Below are 17,238 nucleotides of genomic sequence, written 5' to 3'. Positions count from 1 at the left end.
CGGTTCCGCCGTGCTGCAGAGGGCTGCGGAGGGCTGCGGAGCCGCGCCGTACCGGCTCGCCTGGCCGTCCATCGTCTCCTCGCAGAGCCGACCTCCCGGAGCGGAAAAGAGGGCTCCGTCTCCTGGCCCTTGCCAGGCGGCAGGAGGCGGGGAACACTTCCGCTCGGTTCTCGTTTCCCGGCGGAGCGGCGGACGACGGCCGTGACGTGACGGCGTGGTAGGGGCTATGGAGCGGTACGAGCAGCCCGTGGTGCAGGTGCCGAGCCTGGATGGCGTTACGCGGGAGCGCTTCCTGCGGGACGTCTATCCCCGGGTACGGGCGCGGGCGCGGCGGGAGCGGGGTGCCGGGGCCGCGGCGGGGGTTCCAGCGAAGCCTTCTCAGGCAGCAGGCGTCGTGCAGCCCTCCTGAACACGGATGCCTGAGTCAAGGCTCGGTCCTGCGTTGCTGCAGAGCTCCGACACGCCGCTGGTGGCTGGATTGTATTTATCGCCGGTGATGCGATTGCTTTCTGTCGTTTTGTCACCGCGACTCCTTTTATTTCTTTCTTCTTTCTTTTCCCTCTGAGGTTCTGACTGAATGAAAAAGACCCTCTCTATTGGGCTTTATGTGTACAATGGACCAAACCTATTTGTGGGTATCGGCATCTAGAAGCCTCAGTGCGAGAGGGAAGAGTTGCTTTCACGAGAACATACACTGCTATTACAGCTTGCAGCCCATACCTCCAAAGCAGGGGAATGATTGCAGCCGTTCTTCAGGCCAGCTAGATTCCTCAGTGGTCTCAGAACACTCCGGCTGTTAATGCTGTTGTTGCCTCTCCATAACCTTCCTTATCCAGCTGGGAAAACAGGAACTACAGAAGCAGTCCTGTGATCTCCCACATTTTGCTGAGCGTTCAGCATTCACGTTGTTCAGTTTCAAGCAGTTCATTTGTGACATTGTTGCAGGTCCTGATACAGCTGTTCACGTATACTTAGTTTATCTGACACCAGGTTGGAGTAAGACTGTTTTCTTCCCAGATTTCAGATGGCAAATTGAAAAAATAATTCTGTTCCCCATCAGCACCATTGGATGCAAACATCATTCTCTGCTATTGTTTCTCTTTCTCTCCCTCCTTAGAGAGAGCCAGTTGTGCTGAAGGGAATGGAGCTGGGCCCTTGCACAACCAAATGGACAGTAGATTACCTGAGCCAAGCTGCAGGATCTAAGGAAGTAAAGATCCATGTTTCTGCAGTACCACAGATGGATTTCCTCAGTAAGAACTTTGTGTATAGGTACTTCCATCCCAAATCTCTTGTATTTAGAGGCAGATGTTTGTCACTTTCAGAAGCAACTGTGAAAACTTGAAATGATGTAGAACTAAATAAGTAGAATGAAAATGAAATAAGTAGAACTAAAAAAACAGAAACACTGAAGTCTTAATGTGAAGTTCCACAATTTAGAACTGGTGCTGCAAGTATTACTGCAGTTCCATTGTCAGCATCGTGCTGCTGCCTTGCCTTTGTATTGGATCTGGAAGTGCAGAAATCTGGATGTTCTTTTGCTGTTTTGACTTTGTGAGCAGGTTCACCATAGCTCAGAGGAGTGCTGGTGCTAGTGTAGTGTAGGGGATGAGAAGACGATGGTCAGCAAGGGCAGCACCAGTATGCTTCCAGTATGCTTTCATCTGTTCCAGAGCTGTGCTCTCATTTTTCTGCAGTGAACTTATAAGTGGACAGGATACAGATGTTCAACCAAAGTCAGAACTTGTTTTTTTTCTTGTTGACTTCAGTGGCTGTTGGATTTGCTTGCTTGGGGCTGTACTGGGGACAGTTTACTAAAGCAGAGAAGTTTGTAAATGCAGGATTTCTGTCTCAGCAGAATTCCTCAAACATTTGCTGCAAATACTGGTTAGTCACTTTGTTAAATAACATAAACTAATAAATAAAAAACATGTTGCACTTTCAGTTACACTAGATAAGGTGAGAAAGCTTATGATTTTAAGACTTGCACTTAGATCATGTGTTGTTATGTTGACTGTATGAATTTCCATGTTTATATTTCAGAACTCTGCCTTTTGATGTATTTGTACGAAGGGCAGCTGAAGTCAAACACAAAGACTACTTTCTTTCTGAGGTAACTTCCTTGGTATCACAGCTTCTTCTCTGTTTTGTACTTGGAGGGGAAAAAATAAATTAATTTGAAGTCTTAGTCCACTAAAGCACTGGATTGTAGAGTTAACTATTTTGAGTGGCTTGGAGCCAAGGGAAAAACGTGAGGGAAAAGAATTCTTTCCGTGGAAATTATTCTGCGTGCATATGGTATGGTTAACTTCGCTGGTCCTTTTTCTGCTATCAAAACCTAACTGACAGCAGCAGAAGCTCCATCAAGAAGTTGAGAAATCTAGCCTTGCTTTAGAATACTTGTGTACTTCAGGTGTTTAATAAGAAAACTCAAGATGCGTGAGTTTGATTACATCTGCTATCAAAATACAAACACAGATTTATTGTAATAAATTTTTTGAGTAGCGAACTTATGGCAATCTTTGTGCAACAATGTTCAAATTGGATTTTTCAGATAATTATAATTAGCAAGCAAACAGTTCTAAATGCAAATTTGCTTTTCACTGCTTATGCTACATAGGATGCCATATGATTTGAAGCCAATTGAAATATCTTCCAACATCAGTGTTCTGAAGAATGTAAGTTGTAATCTGCGTTTCCTTTGAATTCAGAAAAGCAATGCTGAAGCAGCTGACAAGTCTCCCACTTTACTCCTCACTTAATTTACATTTCCCATTTGTTGAGATGAACTGCAGGGAGCAGTAAAGTATAACAAAGTAGCTGAATTTGTGAATCTATTTGTATATTTTACTACAGGCCTACATTGGATTAATGAAAAAACGTAGGCTCTTAAGTGTTTTTCTAACTCATATTAAAACCAGAACAATTATCTTTGTGTATTATCTACAGGATGAGAAGTACTATTTGCGATCAGTGGGTGAAGATGTTAGGAAGGTGAGTTACTTGAGACTGCAGTTCTGATATTGAGGCTGCAATTTTTATTGTCACCTGGCTGTGTGGTATAGCTATAACATTTGTTTACGGTCACTTGGTCCAGGAATCTGAGTGGATTTACGTCAGAATATTTAAACCTAAGTGTCCAAAACAGTTGCTGTTACGAAAACTTGGCTGATCACTGAAGAGTATATCCTTTATATTCTATTCTCTAGCCATTGCTGTAATCTAATATAAAAGCATTTCTGATGATCACTTTTTCAGTGTGATTGCTAGCAGTCATGGTTCACAGCAGCTCTGTCTGTTTTTATTACCACTGGTGGCTGAGTCTGAGCTGAAAGAATGACAACTGAAAAGCATTGTTTTCTGAAGTTATTTGCTAATGCTGAAAAAAGTTCTGACCCCATGTTCCTCATGACAGGAAATGATGCTAAGGTGCCACCTTATTTTAGCATGCATAAATGATTCTCTGAGAGTTTTGTCTTTTTTTACTCAGGATATTGCAGATATCAGAAAACAGTTTCCTGTTTTGGCAGAAGATGTTCAGATTCCAGAGTATTTTGAGAAGGAACAGTTTTTCTCTAGTGTCTTCCGCATCAGCTCAGCAGGATTGCAGCTATGGACACATTATGATGTAGGTAATAATATCGTTAGCATCAAATGTTGCAGATGGCATTGTGGGGTTGGGATACTAAATTACACATCTCTGTTGACGAGGTTCTGTTAATGACAAACTTCTCATAGGTAACTGTACAGTGATTTGGGCAGTCTGTTGCTGCAGTGTGGTAGATTCCAAATAAGATGGTCCTCTGATGTCATACAGTGCAATTCCAGATAAATGTATTTGTAAGAAAAATAGGTTTTTTTGCATTGTAAATAAGATTTTAAAAAATCTTTATCAGCAGAAACTCAGCAAAATGTGGTAGAGGTAATACTGAAAAAGAACTCAAAATGTATTTCGCATTATATTTTGCTGTTTTATGTATCTAAAGAGTGGTGAGCCTTGTGGTTTATGATGGAAGAACTTGATTCCTGTACAAGGGAAAAAAGTAAAGTTGTTGGAAAGCAATGTTGTTTTATTTCAAATGCACTATTTTTAAAGACTCTGCAGCTAAGGGATGAGGTTGCTCACATTCTTATGTTTTTTAGATTAACTATGTGGAAATTTTTAGCTAGTCCTTATATATGAGGGATTTAATACTCTTCATTCCTAACTTTCGGCTGACATCTCTTTCTATGCTCATTTCAGGTAATGGATAACTTCTTAATCCAAGTAACAGGTAGAAAACGAGTTGTTCTGTATAGTCCTCGAGATGTACCATATTTATATTTATCAGGTATGCATGCCACACACATCTCATTCAGAGTTTGCTCTGTTTGCTCATAGTTGCCCTTCCACTTTGTAAGTGTTGCGCTGTAGGAAAACAATCTGTAACTGATAACTTTAATTGTGAGAAGTGATTTGGTCCCTCTGATGCAGTTTGCTTTGATCAAAGCCAAGAATTTTAGTGATGCAAGTTAGGAAACCTGCAAATGAGCCCTGCAGCTTTACTTGGTTCTGTCTTCAACGCTTAACTGTGGAGTACTGCGCTCTGTTCAGCTTTGAAATGATGTTATATATGTCAGTGGAAGTGTCGTTTAGTGTTAATAAGGCTGCAGTTGCAGGAGAAATACAGACAAGAGAATATTCGTCTTCAGTAAATGAGAGGTGCCAGCAGATTTGCCTGGCTTTTAGACGAGCTACAGAACAACAAACAATACTAAACTGGACTCAAGATCTGCCATTTCCAGCAGTGTATTAATGCTTTGTTTCTGTTTTTTTTTTGTTCTTTCTGAAAATTTCTCTAGGTACCAAATCAGAGGTGCTAGATGTTGATAACCCAGACTTTGAGAAATACCCACTTTTTGTGAAAGCCAAGCGCTATCAATGTTATCTGGAAGCAGGAGATGTGTTATTTATTCCAGGTAAGTAACAAATAGTTCCTGGCTGTAATATAGTAAATACAGTAGTGGAAGCTTTCCCTCAGGTAGGATTAGTTTGGGTGATTCTGACACTTGTCATGAGTCACAGGGAAGTTTCAGATTGCAATTTTCATTTTAGACATTTTTCTTTCACAGCTATGTGGTTCCACAATGTAATTTCTGAGGAATTTGGAGTGGCACTGAATGTCTTCTGGAAACACCTTCCTGCTGAATGCTACGACAAGAGTGACACTTATGGAAATAAAGATCCCACAGCAGCCTCTAGGGCAATACAGATCTTGGACAGGGCCTTGAAAACACTTGAAGAACTACCTGAAGAATACAGGGATTTCTATGCTCGAAGAATGGTGTTACGGATCCAAGAAAAAGCCTATAGGAATGATTATGGATAAAATAACACTTTGTAAGTCACAATCTCCTGTGGAAGTAGAGTACTATATGTTAATATAGGAACTGTCCATGTCTACACAAATTCTCTTTCTGTAAGGATAAAAAGCATTGTTGATAAACTTTGTTATACGTAACTGTTGACCTTGTAGGATGTTTTGTTTTTTCCTCATGATGTGCCCAATCCCACTTCTACAGTGAAGCACGTATCTGCAGTGGCTGCACTTCTAAATCTCATTTTGAAATTATTTATGTACATTTTCCTGAAAGGAAGTTTTGGTATCTGGACAGATCTAGCAGAATGTACGCTTAGAAATAACTGCACGTCTTCCTGAATGCCTCCTTTATACTAAAGTTAAGGAAAGCTGTAGATATTTATACGGCATTCAATAGAGCCATTGGTTGTAACGATTATGGTTTCTTTCTCTGTCATTCAGCCTGCGTGGAGAGCTTCTGCTCCCTCTTGTGGTGAAACTCCATATAATTTTGAGCACAATTTAAGGCTGAGATGGGAACAGTGCAGGAGCTTGACCACGAGGTAGATGATGTATCCCTTTCCAAGCTGAATGAGGCATTATGCAGGAAACTCTGTTGCAACCACAGTCCCTGCCTCAGTGCACTTAGGCAGCACTTCTGCTTCTGCAGCTAAAACACTTGCAACTAGCTTTCCCACAAATCCATCAATCTACAGCAGGAAAATCTGAAATGATTGTAATGCTGGAGGAGATATAGGGGCTGTTGGGAGCAGTATATGAGAAGCATTATGTTACCATATGAAAGGAGGCTGCAATCTTACATTTGCAGGTGATATTTTTGGCAGCCAAACGTATCTGTGCTTACAGAAGCCATGTAGAAGAAGGTGGACATGTCACAGAAAGGGTTTCTATTGCCCCTTTAAAATGTCTGTTATTTGTGCAGTTTTGGGGATGCAGTATTTATCTGACATCCAGGTCACTCTGTGACTTTCAGCAGTGCGGCTATTTTCAAGAGAATGGTATCTTTTCAAAATCTCTTAGACAAGATACGTAGGGCTAATAAAGCACTGCAAAAATAAATAAATAAATAAATAAAAATAAAAATAAAACCACCGAAACTCTCCAGAGAAGCAGGGGCTTGCTACACTGTGCCCATTATTTCTCTAAACCTATTCTCCTTGGCAGTTTAACTCAGCGAAAATAGCTTGCTGCCGTGTGAATGGGCACCCAGCCAGCGGAATGAATAGACTTGAATTGACTCAGTCAAGCGATTCTGATGGGCATCATTGTGCACGCTGTGGGTAGAATTTAAATCTAGGATCACAAACAGGTCTCCCGAATTTTTTTTTAATTATTATTATTTTTTTTAAAGGATTGCCTGTACAATACTGCTTAGATGGAACCTGTGTCTGTTAGGCTGGGAAAGCTTCTTGGCTTTGGCAAAGTTGTAATGTCAAGGGCAACACATGGATTGTTTTTGTATATTAGGAGTAAATGGAAAGGCTCAAAGAGCCTGCAGGATACAGAAAGCTGTTCCAGCATTGTGCCTTTGCAGCTCTGTTAACTCTAACCATCAGCAGCTTCTCATTATGTTAGTACAGAGGCAGTACTGTGCTGAGCCCTCATTCTATCATTTCTTGATTCTCTGTTGCCAAAAGAGGCGCAAAGTAGCTTGGTGTTCTCAGGCCCTCTCAACACTCGGGTATAAAAAGGGAAACTCTGGGTTTTCTGGAGGTAGTTACTAGTGTGGAGGTAGCCCAGCAGAAAAGCTGCAATTCACTTGTTGGGCTAGTGTGAAGTTTGGATTGGAAAATACATATCTGGCTGGGCAGAGATAATCATGAATTAAATGTCAGCCGAGAGCCATAGGAAGTGCAGCTACTTGTGTTTCATATTACCAACTTTAATTTTATTTTTATATGACAGCAAATGAGGTCATCTCACTGTGACCATCAGCAGGTGGTAACCCAGCCCTGCTCATGCTTCTCTTCCAGTGTGCTATGAGAAATGTGGGTGAGGATAGGGTTTTTTCTCCCTCCCCAGGACTCTTCTTGTTTTCACATCTCTGAGAAGATAGTCAGTAAATCCATAGTGATCTAAGCACGTATTTGAGAAAGACAAATAGTATTCCATGCAGACCAGTGAGAAGATCAGCACAGCAGTTATTTTGTCAGTAGCATCCATTTTTATCCCTTTGAACCAATTTCTTGAATTTCTTAAACAATTCATATGGAACACATGGCTCTGAAATGCTATTAAATTAGTAACCAAGCAGTTTAAAAGTGTAGTTTCTTAATCTGAGCATAATCTCTCTAGTGACAAAAATACTGAAGTTTGTGTTAAAAAATAAAATATTACAAAACAAAACAAAAAGCCCTTGGTGCTTTCTAACCACTGTGGTAGATGTTATGAAGTAAGCAGTAGTGATGAGTGAATGGTGAAAGTATCAAAGAAATAATCTCCAGCTAACACAGTGAGAGAATACTTGTAGCCACACTGAAAATCAGTGACTAAAATAACATGTTAGAGCCACTAATGTTCTGTGGAAGTTCATTCTTTAGGGAGCTACAGCAAAATGGGATCATTCCACAATAAAACACATGAAGTTGTGGCAATTATAACTGCTGACAATCTTAGACATCCAAAACAGTCACTCTAGCAGTGCACATAGCAGGTTAGTTACCCATGCAGACTGCTCTGGACAAAATACTTACAGTATCTGCAGTCAGTAGTAACCGAATTTTTAGAGTGAATTTCAACTAATGCTTTTAGAGTGTAATCCAGTACATGACAACAAAATAGCTGGAAAAAATACTTATCCTTGATTGCATGATATCAAGGATGACACACAACTTCAGAAGAAACACTTCTTAAGCACTTTTCTTAATGTTTCTGGTAGTAAGAATCCAATGCCAAAACTGATGTCAATATATTCTTTTAGCATCAAGATTCTGCCCACCACACGCATGCTGAAGATTTGATGAACCTCACTCAACAACCTGGTTCTCTCCAGGAGTGATGTAGAGTCTATGTTAAATGCCTAATTTAAAAAGACTAGGCTTTCACAAAGCATCAGAAGTACTTGCAATTGCTTTCAAATATGCAGTATGAAACTATTTGCCTCATTCACATTGTTAGTCTCATAATGAGTTTATTAGCTTGACAAAGGCAAGGATGATTTTACCATACTAAAGGTTATATTATGTATATATTACATATATATCTATGTCTTACTTTACAGCTTTAAAAGATTCTTTCCTCCTGTTGCCAAAGTGTCCCCTTACACATCTGGGACACTTGGATGTTTCTATGCAGACAATCCAGGTGTTGGGGATGTATGCTCAAAGACAGTAATTTCTATAAGAAATTCTCTATAATATCATTCCATTACCAAGGACTCTAGTGTTATTCAAATCATTGTTACGTGTTTATTTTTTTGGTGTTTAAAAAAACCATATTTTATTTGGGCTTGACTCAGACTGTAGCACCAGGGACTGATTCTGATCTCTGCAGCTATGAAATTCTGAGAGCAATTATCTCTTTATTTGGTGATTGCTATGAGAACCAGGAGCAAATTGAAAAGATTAAAAGAACTGCTCAACCATGCAAAATGAACAGCTCCACATGTGATGCTATGTTTGGCCAGAAATGCTCAGAAGCTACTGCTTGTGGCAGATCACAGCACTGTACAATTTTTGCTGTGAAAGCACTTACATTTCAGATGTCAAGCAATACATGAATTGCTTAAAACTTCCATCACAAAACTCAATGCAGTTCTAAAGAAGACAAATGAGAAAGAAGAACTACACAGATGTTCTGTAAGGGATGCAAGTTTCACCTGATGTCAGGCTAGAGTATTCTTCATAACTGAAGGCTGTTGTGGGACATGTGAAGAGCCCCATTTTGCACTTCACCGCTGGTACCTTTCATGGCAGTCTTTCTGTCTTGCAGCAGCACTTTCACTAGAAACAACTCAGCTCTCAATTGCCAAGTCTAACAGAGGAAACAACCCTGACTAAAAGTGCTCTTTGAGAACCTACTGAAAAGGGAATTTTCATAAAAATTTATATGAAAATTGGAGTAGTAGCATTCTGCTGCTTTTTAAATATATTAGATGCTCATAGAAGTTTAGAAAAAAAAATATTTTTCCCTTTTTTCTAGCAGATGTTTTTCTGATCATTTGCTTAAAAAGAATCTGGCACTTCCTGAGTCACTTAAGAAACAAGTGTAATGAAACCCCAAAGGCAGGAAACTACTTCAGACCCATCACTATTTTAGAACCTGAAGTACTCTAAGCAAAATGCCTGCCTTAATCAGTTTTTCCATGGTGAATCTCAATGATGTGGAGCAGCCAGTACTGTATAAATCTTTGTGGGCTTCTTTTTTCTTTTTTTTTGTCAGTGGGAGGAGTTGAAATATGCTATTAATGCTGCTAAAATGAGTTCAGTCAGGAGTGTCTATCTGGCACTGGGAAAGGCAGCATCTGTCTCCTCCACACAGGTGTTGTATGATCTTACACTGAAAGAAAGATTGCAAAGACTGCAGACTGCAGTGTGAGACATGAGCCTTTGCTTTTTGTTTTGTACAGGGACACCCCTCACAAAATTTACATTTGTAGATTCTGCTAGGCAGTACCTAAAAGTAGGGCACACAAGAGAGCACAGAGGTTACCAGTTATGTTGCTACAAGAAGGGCTGTGAAGCCCTTGGCTTCTATGGCACAAGGAATCCAAAGCACTGCTCAACACAGGGTTTCTGCTAAAGCAACTACAAAAGCATAGAGTCACCGAGGTTGGAAAAGACCTCTAAGATCATCCAGACCAACCATCCACCTGTCACCAACATTTTCACTAAACCATGTCCCTCAGTACAACATCTATGCTGACTGCTACTCACTGTAGCTTATCTGCTACCGATTACATTGCCATATATCCTGTATTAAAACACATGTGGCACTATAGATTATTTCAGTGTTATCAAGAAACAATGCAACAAATACCTCAAGCTACAGTTATGATTAATATATTATACAGTTATGTCAGTCCTGTATGGAAACTCAGTAAAAACAATACAAAACCAGTTGAGTCATCCATAATTTTTCACAGAACATCTGTCGTCCATCTTTCCAATATTTTTTTTAATCAGTGTTATTGCAGAATCACTTTTACAAAACAGCTTAAGTTACCCGGACAGAGAATATTATACATGTCTGAAGTATTCTTATAATTGAATGAATTATTTGGAAGAGACCAGGTGGGGAGGCTGGAGGAAACAAATACATGTCACTCCTATTAGTTATCTCTGTATCAGCAATTAATGTGAATTTATTAAGCTAGAACAGCTTACTATAAAGTGCTAGTGCTAACTTACACTAGGAGGCAGAAAGATGTTAACACCGGGAGAACAAAAGATTTCAGTAACATTTTAAGTCTTGGACCCTCAATCACCTTTCAGACTTTGGGGTCCAATTCATTACAGAAGCATCTATAGAAATGCGACTACATCACCCCTTAGCCTTTGGTAGGAAAAAAGTTAGCTAAGTTTCTAGTATGTAAGACGCACTCAAAGTAGAATCATTTATGTTACGTGTAATCTGGACAATTTCACAGAACTGAGCACTGTCTTAAAGGGATTTTTAACAGCTGTGACTTAAAACGTATTAGCATTCCTCAAAATCTGAAGAACATCTTTCCTACTGTCCAAAAACAAGCAAGTAATATGAAGAATACCAGCTATTACATACCTGGTTGACTAAGGACATTGTAACGTTCCTTACCCCACTCAGACATATAAGTGCAAGCAAGCATGAAAACCACTCAACTTTAGGCATTTACATCCAAGCATATTAAAAAACTGCCTTTACAGTTAACCTTGAGAAACAAGCACACGCAAACTATGACCCATTTCATCCTAACATACAAATGTTCAGCCCTTGGGTACTTCACAACAGCTTTCCTACATATGCAAGTTTCCAGGAAGCTCTTTTAGAATTATGGATGCCAACTATGCTAATGCAAAGCCTGCTTTGAAAAGAAAAAAAAAAAAGGTGCTTTGAAACAAATCATTTTTTAAACTAGGTCACCACAAACACCTGGCAAAGCATAATGCACAGAACTCAACAGCTTTAATCATTTTACACTCACATTGAAGTGTTTTCACCCATTATAAATAGTTTATTTTCTACATTCTTTGCATATCATTTTTAGCATGCTTTGTAATAAATGAGGCACATCCAACAGAGCATTACAACTATTAGAGAATGAAGAAAGCAGGCAGTTTTCCCTCCACAACATGAAGTCTCACAGTAAGATTAGCTTTACAACAAAGTGCTTATTCTTCAAACTAACACAGCAATGCTTGAGCTGATTTTGCTTACCAAATTATTGTAAGCCACCTCCACCAAAAGGACAACCGCTCAGGAACTTCTGAAGATGATGCCAATATTTTAATAGCTGTTTTCAAAAGCTTGTACCAACCCTCTCCCGCTGTTTTGGCTGGCACCGAATTGTCTACAAATGGGTCTGTGATCTGCACTGCTACTGGGTAGGGCAAGTCTCAGCATATCTAAACTAGTCTGGTTAATTTGGCAGATAAGCTGAACTGACAGGGAACAAGGTCAGTGATACGTTCGTTTGTTTCAATTTAAAAGATATTTCAAGCAATCTGCAGGCATGTGGAGACCACTAAAACCATTTTTAAGGTGGTCCACATTTCCTTTAGAGAAAAGAGTCCTAACATATGATGCAAGGGTCATCGAAAGGACCAAAATAGTTCTTCTTTACAACAGGTAAGTATTTAGAATCTCACTAAAATGGTAATAGAGTTGAACAAAATCTCCAAGAAAACCAAACATAGATACAACTAGATGTCAGATTCCTTTACGTTAGTTGGTTTACATGTTGCTCTTTTCTTCAGCAATTAAAATAGCTTATTTCTAGTTTTGATCAAAGTGGTACACATGGCCTCATAATTACTGACAGCTCCCTTCCATGAGTGTAAAGTATGCACAATTCTTTCTTGCTCTTGATATTTTGAGTTTTTAAAAAAGTTTTCTGAATTCAACAAAGTTTTCTCATTCTTCAGTGGTCATTAATATGTGCATCAACATTGCAAGAGATGTCAGAATACATCTCCAGTGAAACCTGCATATTCAAAATATCCCAGTAGAGGAAAGACGACCCAGGTCTTTCCTTCCACAGCTTAAGAATAACAAGAAGCAAGAAATAAGGGGGAAGGATATGGGAGCAATGTTGAATAAAAAAATATTTTTCAGAACTGAATTTGTCTCTACAATTTTCACTAACTTGCTTTTATATTTCTACCCTTCAAGAAATCCAAAGCCATTTTATGTCAAGGTTCATCAGTAAAAGCTGCAATTGTCTTTAAGGATTCACAAACATTTATTTGTAGATAAATAGAAAAAGTTGTTTACAACTGAAAAAAATCCTGCATTACTTCCATCTTTCATGTTGAAAAATACTCAGGCTCAAGGCAAGAGCAAGATTTGTCCGGCTTTGTTTTTAGTTAGAATTGGGTGTTGGGTTTGTTTGTTTTTCATTTTTAATTTCTAGATGTGTAGAACATTGAGCTTTGAATATAGATTTTTGGGTGGCTCTACAAGCAGCTGCTGCAATATGTGGAAAGGAGAGAACAGTTCTACAAACAGAAGAACTACAAAATAGCTACAGGCAACAGCCTAAAATTTTTAATGCAACTTCTCATACATTACGTACTTACGGCTTGATTTAGATGAACGCTAATGCTGCAGTTTGTAACAAAAACTTCCACCAGTCCCAGATCAGAAGGGCTAAGGATACCCCTTGAGCTGAAAATGCAGATATGACTGCTGGTCCTTACAGAAGTCAATCAAAACAATAGGAAGGTACGTTTAAACAGCAATAAACTACACCCTTACAAACATTCTTGGTCACTCAACACAGCTAAGTCTAAATCTTCAAGCTCCCAGGCGAAAAGGCTATTCACAAGCAGATGCTGTGCAATGAGTTAAGGAAACTTTGTAGCCACAGAAAAGGCAAGGCGCTCACAAAGAAGAAAAACAGATTGGCACTATTGTTCCAAAGGTAAATACTCGTGATTTCTTTTCAATTAGGAGAAACGCTATAAAACTGGAAGATTTAGATAACTAAAGAAAACAATTTCCAACAAAACAGAGAGCCGAGATTGCTCTAACAATCATTATCTTACACCAAAAAAATAAAGAAAATAATGGACAGAGACCAAAGTTTTTAGCCCTGGAAGCTACTAAGTTGACCCATCCAGACACGTGAAAGTCTCAAGTACTTAAAATTCCCGTTGAAGGCAGCATATGACTGTAGACATTCAGGACTAAAAATTCTGTCAATAATTTAACAATAAATGCTCACACAACAGAAAACATTTATAGACTAACTCTTCATAGCATTTTTTCTTTCCAGGTATCAAATGATGACGTCTTGCAGATGTCCTCCTTTTGAAGCTACTTGAAATGGTATATGGCAGCTATTAGTAACTCAGGCCTGATTTAGTATTCTCTTCAGAAAGCATCTGCTCAAAGCTTTAAACCTAGATAACAGGATTTACCACATCAAAAGTGCTTTTGCAATGAATATACTATTGAGACAGTCTCAAAATACTTCATGAACTCTGAAATGGTTATCTAAGGAGGGAACTTCGTCAGCAAAATGTAGTTGATCATTTATTTCCACACCAAATTCTTCAAGTATCTGTACAAATTTCTCATGCTCTCTCCCAATCCATGATCTCATTGTGTCAAACACTTGATATGGTGTAACGTGAGAATGAACTTCAATTCCTGTCTGTGCAAGCTCTTTCAGCACTTCAGGATAAGTAACCCAAGTGTTGCTTCCTCCCGAGTGACCACCATCCAACCAGTAAATGGCTTTTATGTTTTTTAGGAAGGCATCGGTATTCTTGTCTTTCTTAGCTTCTTTCAGCTCGTAAAGCAGCTGGTTCAAAACCACACAACCTTTACTGAAGCCGATCAAAGTAAACGACACTGCACCTACAGCAGATGGTATAATGAAGTTCATGGTGGAATTATTAGAGCATTCACAATCTTTCTCTCTTTCTGTGGATGAGCAGCCATTTGCTGTAGGAACAGACTGCGGCTCTGATTTACGAGCAGATACTTTTGCATCCTTGCTGAAACCGTGCGCGGTTGTCTGGGACTGCAGAATATTCTGAGAGAGTCTGAATGCATTAACTAGCAACGCGTGGAGATGCTTGAAAGCTCCAAAGTCGGTGCTGTGCTCTGGTGCTCCAAACATGTTGCTAGCCACAAAGTTGTCATAACAACTGAATTTGTGCAAGTGCATTCGAGAACACTTTACGACCCAAATAAAACTATCAGGGAATCGGTGAGCAAGTATGGTAGCAACATTTTCGAAACTCCAGTGCTCCCACTGAAAGTTTTCTGGGTGGCAAGACATGATGTCATAATAGTTCTGAAAAATTAAAAATAGAAAAGACGCATTACTACATTGAAAAAACAGCTCAGCTCCATCTAGTGCATTCACAAGAAGGGATCATGACCAAGGGAACTGTTTCGCATTACAAAGATGCTTTCTTGCTAGGCTCTGAGAACAAGAAACATGCTACAGAAACTGCTACATTTAAATTTACTTCTTCTACTTCAATATTTTTACCACATATTTTTACACCCCCAAAATCAACATAATAAGTATCTTGAAGTACACATCATTTCTGTAATATTACTCCAAAAAAAGACTAAAGTATTACTCATTTTAGTATGACACAGAAGCAGAATTGCTAACGTCGGAAGGAACTTAAAAGCCCATCTAGATCGAACCCCCTACCAGGGCAGGGTTGACAGCCACTAGATCAGTCCGCCCAAGGCCCCATCCAACCAGAGGCTGCCTGCAAAGACGGGGACATCCACAGCTTTCCTGGGCAGCCCATGCTAGCACCTCACTACTCTCTGAATCAAGATTTCTTCCTTAAATACAACCTAAATCTCTCATCTTTCAGTTTAAAGCCATTCCCCCTTGCCTTATCACTATCAGACCATGTAAAAAGTCAATCCCCCTCCTGCTTGTAAGCTCCCTTTGACTACTGGAAGGTCACAATGAGTTGTCCCTGTAGACTTCTTATTTCCAAGCTAAACAAGCTCAGCTCCTTTAAACTTTATTTACAGGAAAAGTGCTCCAAAACACATAATTATAATGTATTTACTCTACTTGCAGAAATATTGTTTGTCCTATTACAGGCAAACAATAGACTTGAATCTTCAAGAATCGGTTTTCTCATGCATGATCCTCACCCTGAATCCCCAACACTAGAGAACACGGATCAGTTACACGTACTGAGGACAACACAAGCTCTGGACAAGGCACTAGCAGCAGCGGCAGCCCAAAGGGTCTTCTGACCCTTGAAATGGAAGTTACGTGCCACGGGTGACTGCCGCGCACACTGCGGCGCCCCTCCGACGTCTGTCACCTTAGGGACAACACGTGCCTCCTTACAGGCACGGTCTTTAATACCTAGGAAGCACCCGAGTCTCCCTGCTATCCACAAATCTGCTCAGGAAAGCTCCCGCTTTTCCAATTCCCTCACCTCCGCGAAGACACGCTTTGACACAGCCCCAGACGCAGCCGCCAGCAGCGACGCCCCGAGCGCCGTTTACAGACGCTTCCCCTCAGCTCTACGCGGCGGGCAGGGCCGGCTCCCTCAGCCGCGGACTCCCCGCTCCCGGCCCCGCACCCCGCCCCGTACCTGCACGTCCCCCGGGAAGTACACGACGTGATGCTGAGGCGGCGTCGGGCCGCGCGGGGCCGGGGGCAGCAGCAGCAGCAGCTCGTTGGCCCGCTGCGGCTCCGCGCCCGTCACCTCCGGCAGCCGCAGCCACGGCGGGCTCAGCCGCGCCGAGGAGAAGCCGCCGCCGCCGCCACTCGCGGGGCCCGCGGCGCAGGCGGCCGGCGTCCCGCAAAGGCTCATGCTCCCGCCCAGGCCGAGGGCAGCGGGGCCGATCAGCCCCCGCAGCAGCGAAGCCGCGCCCGCCCGGCAGCGCCCGCTCATCGGGCCGCCGACCGTCGCCCGCAGCCCAGCCCACAGCGCGCCTGCGCGCTACCCCCACGGCCCGCCCATCGGTGCCACCGCCCCCTGAGGGAACCCTCAAAGGGCGGTGCACGTGCGCCCGTAACGGCCGCGCCTCGGCGGTGACGTCACGAACTTTGAAAAAGAGCGGGAAGGGAAGCGAGGGGCGGCTGTGTGGCGCGGTGGCGCAGTTGGTGGGAACGCCTGCGTTCTTCCTCACCGCGCCTCTGCGCGCCGGTACCTGTCAGCAGGGCTCTGAAGGGAGTATTTGCTGGCATGCCCTGCTCACGGCCCTTCGGCCTCGTCCTGTGTTTGCTAAGTGATGCTGAGATGGCAGTGCCACTTTGTGTTCTGTGCAGCCTTGCTTGAAAATGACGTTGGGCTAAAAAATTCTGAGGAAAAATGGGGCAGCATTTGCCTCCAAATTTGCTCTTGTGACCAAGGAGTCCTCCGAGTGAAGTAGGCCCCTGAGTGTGCTGCTGTGGGCTTCCTTAAGTTCTGTGAGAGCAGTCCGTGTCAAAACAGGTGTGTGAGCCCTTACCTTCCTTAAAGGTACTGCTGATTTATTACAGCACCTTAGGTGAATCTGTTTCATTTTAGTTATATTGACTTGAATATGGGAGGGCAGACATTGGAGGAAAAGTTTTGTGTGTGTTTTGTATTAAGAAAGTGCATTCACTGCATTATTTAGGAATGGAATGGAAATGGGGGCCTTTCCGTTCTTCCCTGGCATTCTGGAAGGAGTAAGAATTCTCCTATTTTTGTATATTCGTTTATTTCTTCTGGTATTTCTACTTTGAACTACATGGTTTTTTGCATACTGAAAT

The 17,238-nt window shown here is 41.4% G+C and overlaps 2 protein-coding genes across 2 annotated transcripts; one reads left to right on the top strand and one right to left on the bottom strand.

Annotated features, from left to right (window-relative positions):
- The first annotated feature begins 71 nt into the window (after nt 1–71).
- Nucleotides 72–5,501, top strand: TYW5 (tRNA-yW synthesizing protein 5). Its single transcript, XM_042822173.1, has 8 exons — nt 72–313; nt 1,118–1,272; nt 2,044–2,113; nt 2,950–2,994; nt 3,491–3,628; nt 4,244–4,331; nt 4,843–4,959; nt 5,113–5,501. Exons 1-8 carry the CDS (start codon nt 227–229, stop codon nt 5,367–5,369), a joined length of 957 nt encoding a protein of 318 aa, XP_042678107.1. The 5' UTR covers nt 72–226; the 3' UTR covers nt 5,370–5,501.
- A 3,963-nt stretch (nt 5,502–9,464) lies between these two features.
- CUNH2orf69 (chromosome unknown C2orf69 homolog) lies at nt 9,465–16,393 on the bottom strand. Its single transcript, XM_042822172.1, has 2 exons — nt 16,091–16,393; nt 9,465–14,802 (listed from the first exon to the last, which is right to left on the bottom strand). Exons 1-2 carry the CDS (start codon nt 16,391–16,393, stop codon nt 13,963–13,965), a joined length of 1,143 nt encoding a protein of 380 aa, XP_042678106.1. The 3' UTR covers nt 9,465–13,962.
- Between the last annotated feature and the right edge of the window lie 845 nt (nt 16,394–17,238).

Source organism: Centrocercus urophasianus, unplaced genomic scaffold (genome assembly GCF_019232065.1).
Source record: "Centrocercus urophasianus isolate 14NV4802_14NV808 unplaced genomic scaffold, USGS_Curo_1.0 seq_20, whole genome shotgun sequence".
In the NCBI taxonomy this organism is placed as follows: Eukaryota; Metazoa; Chordata; class Aves; order Galliformes; family Phasianidae; genus Centrocercus; species Centrocercus urophasianus.
Note: the sequence above shows the minus strand (reverse complement) of the source record. Positions and strands in the feature narration are given on the sequence as shown.

Coding starts and splice junctions, on each gene's coding strand:
- TYW5 (XM_042822173.1), top strand. CDS start 227: ATGGAGCGGTACGAGCAGCCCGTGGTGCAGGTGCCGAGCCTGGATGGC. Junction 1,273..2,043: donor AGTAAGAACTTTGTGTATAG/GTACTTCCATCC, acceptor TTTATATTTCAG/AACTCTGCCTTTTGATGTAT. Junction 2,995..3,490: donor TGGGTGAAGATGTTAGGAAG/GTGAGTTACTTG, acceptor TTTTTTACTCAG/GATATTGCAGATATCAGAAA.
- CUNH2orf69 (XM_042822172.1), bottom strand. CDS start 16,393: ATGAGCGGGCGCTGCCGGGCGGGCGCGGCTTCGCTGCTGCGGGGGCTG. Junction 14,803..16,090: donor ACTTCCCGGGGGACGTGCAG/GTACGGGGCGGG, acceptor TTAATTTTTCAG/AACTATTATGACATCATGTC.